The sequence below is a fragment of the Impatiens glandulifera genome, chromosome 5 (genome assembly GCF_907164915.1).
Source record: "Impatiens glandulifera chromosome 5, dImpGla2.1, whole genome shotgun sequence".
NCBI lineage: Eukaryota > Viridiplantae > Streptophyta > Magnoliopsida > Ericales > Balsaminaceae > Impatiens > Impatiens glandulifera.
In genome coordinates, this window is record NC_061866.1 from 30,289,790 (window position 1) to 30,295,259 (window position 5,470).

The following is a 5,470-nucleotide window of genomic DNA, read 5'->3' on the forward strand; positions in this document are numbered from 1 at the left end:
TAATTGAAGCAAATCAAAGAGGAAGAGTTCTCTTCCCGATTCGGCAAGCAAGAAGAGCTAATTTCAATCCTCTTGAGAAAGGTGCTAAGGCAGAGGAGAAATCTCTGAAAAGACTAGATGAAATTATGGAGGATTACATTTCTGTTGTTAACCGGTACGTTCATGGAGCAAATTGCTCAGGAGCCAGTCCATTTGGAAGCTCTTCAGATGAAGGTGAACTTATGGATTTGTCCGACAACCATAATGTTAATGAAGATGAGCAAGTCGTTTCTCTTCTTATTCTCTTCTTATAGAAATGGAAAGTTTTTCAGTAGAGAAAAAACGTCTAATGGCTCAACCCCGTATTGAGAAATCTGTGGAACTCGTTCAAGCCAACCTAATAATCGAAGAAAAAGAAGTCGTTAAGGAACTCGATCAAGATGTTATTAATCAGGAAGATGAAGTGTTGAAATCCCATGTTCTTGAAGCAGAGGCATCTCCAGAAAAAGAGGCTGAAGTTAGTCGGCCTGATGTTTCCAGATTTGTGGGGGAACCCTCAAAAAACAAGGAATCAGAGAAAAGTTCCTCATCTGAGGGGAAACAAGCCAAAAATGTTGTATCTTCCAAGCCTCTACCATTTCCTAGTATCACTGCTACAAATATTCATGATAATATTCTCAACCCTTATTATGATTTAGGAAAGTTGTCCGATATAGTTAACAAGGTTTGTGAAGAAGTTATGGAAGAAGAAGAAGAAAAATATGAAAGTGAGTTAGAGAAGGATGGACCCGAGCTGTCCATACATGTTCATACCCACATCAGTCCTATTCAGACCGCTCCAACAGATTCTCAAGAGATTTCATCGAACGAGGGATCATCTGCTGTTGATGGTACAAAGCTTATGAAGTCCATGACAGCATTGATGGAAACTCTTCAGAAGAATATGGTTGTAATAGAATTAAATATGATGAAAATTATGAAGACTCAGAAATCAAACAAGGAGAATTTGCTGATCTTCATATGACTCAAAATGAGATGGAGCAAACATTGAAGAAGAACACGTATGAAGTTCATATCGTTAACAAATCTTACTCCAAATTTGAGAAGAATTTCTTCAAACAGCAATCCAAGTTGTTTGACTGCGAAAGAGAAAACAACATAGAAATGCACAATGAAGTTATGGATGCGATGAGTCTGCTTCGATATCAGTTGGTTGTAGTTCAAGGTAACATGAGCCGAGCCGAGCTGACGTTAAAAGGTTAGAACAAGCTGATACTTTTGCTAGAAAGATTTAGGAAGAAGAAAATGCAAAGGCTGCTACCGAGAAAGAGAAGAATCTTATCACTCAAGGTGAGGACAATAGTGGAAGAAGAGGTAGTAGTGTCTCAACAGGCACCAGGTCCAAGCGAAAGCCAATCGGTGATGATAGCGACAGACCAAATAAAAGAGGCCGAGGTCGCATCAGTGATCGCGGTGGTAGAAGCACTGGAAGCGATCGTGGTGGTAGAAGCACTGGAGGTGATCGTGGTGGCCGAAATGGTGGAACCGGTCGAGGTGGTCGTTCTCTTCCTCCTTTTCGCAATCTCTTGACAGGTGAAGAAATGAGCGGTGAAGGACTCAACTACCCAATCGACCCACTCATAAAAAGAGAAGAACAATAATCTCCATTCTCTTCTTCTATTAGTTTATAAAGTCTGCTCCTTGAATTCTATTTCTGAATACTAGTTTTGGAAAGTGTTTTTGTAAGATGGGTGAATAAGTTTAACTCTTTCTTTATATGATGGATGCTTATTTTGTTACCTATGCAAAGTTTTAACATCATCATCAAAAAGGGGAAGATTGTTGGGTCAAATTATTTTGACTAAGTATCAAAGTATTTTGACTATTGGAATTTTGATAATGAGTGTATACAATACTCAATTTAAGTCGTCTAATCGTTTTTGGTGCAGGTGTATCAAAAACAGGTTATATTAGACTAAGTCTAAATGATGTTCATTAGACCGATTGGCCATTAGATGTACGTAGTTAGATGTGCAGTCTAACAAGATACGTATTTACACATGCAGTCTAACTACTTCAGATTAGTCTGAAGGGATGCGTAGTTAGACGTGTAGTCTAACAGATACATAATTAGATGTGCAGTCTAACTCCTTCAGATTAGTCTGAAGGGATGTGTAGTTAGACGTGCAGTCTAACGGATACATAGTTAGACGTGCAGTCTAACGGATTCGTAGTTAGACGTGTAGTCTATAGATGCATAGTTAAACGTGCAGTCTAACGGATACATAGTTAGACATGCAGTCTAACGGATACGTAGTTAAACGTGCAGTCTAACGGATACGTAGTTAGATGTACAGTCTAATAGATATGTATTTAGACGTGCAGTCTATCAGACGTAGTTAAACGTGCAGTCTAACAGATATGTAGTTAGACGTGCAGTCTAACAAATACGTCTTTAGACGTGCAGTCTAACAGATACGTAGTTAGACGTGCAAACTAACTCCTTCAGATTAGTCTGAAGGGATGCGTAGTTAGACGTGTAGTCTAACGAATGCGTAGTTAGACCTGTAGTCTAATGGATACGTAGATAGACGTGCAGTCTAACGGATGCGTAGTTAGACGTGCAATCTAACGAATACATAGTTATACGTACAGTCTAATAGATACATAGTTAAACGTGTAGTATAACGGATACGTAGTTAGACGTGCAATCTAACAGATACGTAGTTAGACGTGCAGTATAACATATGTGAGTTAGACGTATAGTCTAACTCCTTCAGATTAGTCTGAAGGGAACCGTAATTAGACATATCGTTTAATCCCATTAGACCAGGTGGTCTAATAGATCCTGCTATTAGACGTGGGCGTCTAATTTCATTAGACGGGGTCGTCTAAGTGAAATAAGTCTAACGTCATGCTTAAATAGTTACTTGAAGCTAGCATACGTCTACCCACGATCAACTAGCTGTACGCTACTCCTGCTCCACTTTCTAATGAAGATTAGTACGAAAGTCAGTTGTAGCCAATTGATTAATGCCACGTAAATAAATATTCATCCCACTACTTGTTGTTGTAGGAATTTCCTAGAAGAATATTTATCGCACTACCAGATTGGTAAGGCCACGATCCTAGTACTCATAGTCTGCTGTGTACTATGGAGGCGTTCCAATGGAAGCTCGCCACATTTCATTATGGAATATTGGACCGTTGGTACATGTTCCCTATTTAAAGATCTTCAAGGACCACGGATGAATCATCGATCCATCGATATACATATTAATCAATCTACGCATACAAACTGTTATACAAAATAGCTGTTTTCTTGTTTTACTGTGTGTTTATCAAAAGAGAGTGAGAATCAAAGCATTGTTTTAACTGAGTGATATACTTCATCATATTGTAAGTTGAACAGAGTCTGGTCTGTTCAACAGTGAGCTAATCGTGCGACTGTATTTTATTCTAAGAAACTTATAGTGAATCCTTCTGGTGGTTGGAAGAAGGGATGACATAGGAGAGTTTGCTCCGAACATCCATAAACAAATTGTTGTGTCTTTTACATTCTGTCATCTTCTCATTATTGTTCTTAGCTTCAAACCTAAGCAAACGTTTCCGCACTTGAATCGTTCAAGAGTTTGTAAGAGTTTGTGCACAATAGAAAGTGATTTAAATCCTTAACAGGATTTCTATCAAACTGTTTTTCTTAAGCCGTCATCAATAGCCAGACCCCCGTCTCTATCGATTACGCCGATCCTATCAATAACAATTATACATATTAGTAGTAGAGCTTACAATAGCCACGGTTGTGAAGTAAATCTTTTTCAATTTATTCGTTGATTGATTTTTACACTTTTCGTTCAAGATAAACGACCACGCTTCAACTACCAGACTCTCTACCCAATTGTCATTTTCTAAGGTAATAAAGTCTGCGCGAGTCAGGTTAAGGGTCAGTTTATCACTTAGAAATAATATTTCATTGCATAACACCAATTAAAACTTTTCAAGATGAGGTATAATTTTAATTTCTCAGTATAAATAAGTGTGAACATAAAGCTTATCCTTAATCCAGTCCTATTTCAAATATGAGCCCCATAAATAACTTCTACTTGAGTGTGAATCCTCGTACATCCTTATAAAGCTTGATTTAATAGGTTATTTTCAGTTTTAGGGGCAATATTAAGGGTTGTAATGGTATAAAATCCGCCATTGCTATTTCTGGCTTTCTAAGGACTATAATCGGTGTAAGAGCCACCATTTCTACCGTTGGTATAATAGAGAGGAATTGTGTGGTTGTTCCTTTGGTGGGAGGAATGTTTTTATTGTCTTCGAATGTGGGAGGAATGTTGTTATTATCTATTTTTCATTGGGTGGTGGGAGGATGTTGTTGTTGTCTTCGTTGGGAATGTCTAGTCTTGTTTAAACCTTTCCAGAGCACTGAATATTTGTTTACTACGTTGGCAAAAGGCTCAAAAGCGATTTCTACAAGTTTAGTTGTGTTAATGTTGTGAATCTCATGTAGATATTCAGCACCTCGTGCCAATGTTTCTGTAGTGCCCACAAGCCTCTTCACACAAAATGCAATAAATGATGGCATGTCACGATGAGGGTTTTGAGGCTTCTAATTCGGAGGCTGCTCAATCGGAGTCTGATCCTTCTAAGGCTGCTCCTTATTAGTTTTCTCCTTCTTAGTTAACTCATGTATAAGTTGATCCTCTTCTTCTCATATTGGAATGCGTATACGAGAAATGGATCTACCCTTTCTAAACCCCCCATGTTTGGAAACTCATAGGGATGTTCCTGTGCACCTTCTTCTCAACGACTCGGTCTAAGTAGAACAACTGATCCATTTTCATTTAAAAACTAATAAACTATAACTTAGATGACACTTAAACAATCACCAAAATAAACGTCAGTGGTCTATGAAAAAATGAGTCATTGTTTCGTGCCACTTAAAAGCACTTTCCACAAGGTATTCTAAGATGAACTCGCACCAATTGTAATCTTTTATGTTAGATACATCCTGTAGGAATTTTAAGATTTTTAATCTGCAAAGAAACACATTAAGTCTTATATCGTTTTTCATGAAAGTCGAATTGCTTTTACACGAAGGATGAAATAGTTTTACATGAATATTTGAGTGTACATGTACTGTGAATTTTAAGAAGTCCACAAAAAACTAGAGACGACATAAACAACGAGGTCAATTTGAAAATATTGTCCCAAGCTCTGCTCAGTAGAATTCTTTTGGAATTTTCATGGGTCCAAGGACCTCCCTTGTTCTCCTTCAATCCCCATCTAATTCTCCACATCCTAAGATTGTCGTTGTACTCATACTTGCTCGAGGCTACTCCAATGGACTCTACAATTTTTAATTCCCCTATAGAGATGTTCAATACACATTGAACATCCTCCTATTCAATTTGAATCTCCTCTCCACTTTTAGGACGATGGATCTCCTTAGGGATTTGAATATAATCACAATGCTTCTAGAATA

The 5,470-nt window shown here is 37.9% G+C and overlaps 1 protein-coding gene across 1 annotated transcript; it reads left to right on the forward strand.

Moving 5' to 3' along the window:
- The first annotated feature begins 295 nt into the window (after positions 1-295).
- On the forward strand, positions 296-1,640 carry LOC124939199 (keratin, type I cytoskeletal 9-like). The gene is made up of 3 exons (XM_047479702.1): positions 296-869; positions 962-1,191; positions 1,275-1,640. The coding sequence occupies exons 1-3, from the start codon at positions 296-298 to the stop codon at positions 1,638-1,640; spliced, it is 1,170 nt and encodes a 389-aa protein (XP_047335658.1).
- The last annotated feature ends 3,830 nt before the right edge of the window (positions 1,641-5,470 follow it).

Excerpts from the sequence above, each read along its gene's own strand:
- LOC124939199 (XM_047479702.1), top strand. The coding sequence starts at position 296 with ATGGAAAGTTTTTCAGTAGAGAAAAAACGTCTAATGGCTCAACCCCGT. Across the intron at positions 870-961 it reads GGGATCATCTGCTGTTGATG|ACTCAGAAATCAAACAAGGA; the intron begins GTACAAAGCTTA and ends AAAATTATGAAG. Across the intron at positions 1,192-1,274 it reads GTCTGCTTCGATATCAGTTG|GAAGAAGAAAATGCAAAGGC; the intron begins GTTGTAGTTCAA and ends AGAAAGATTTAG.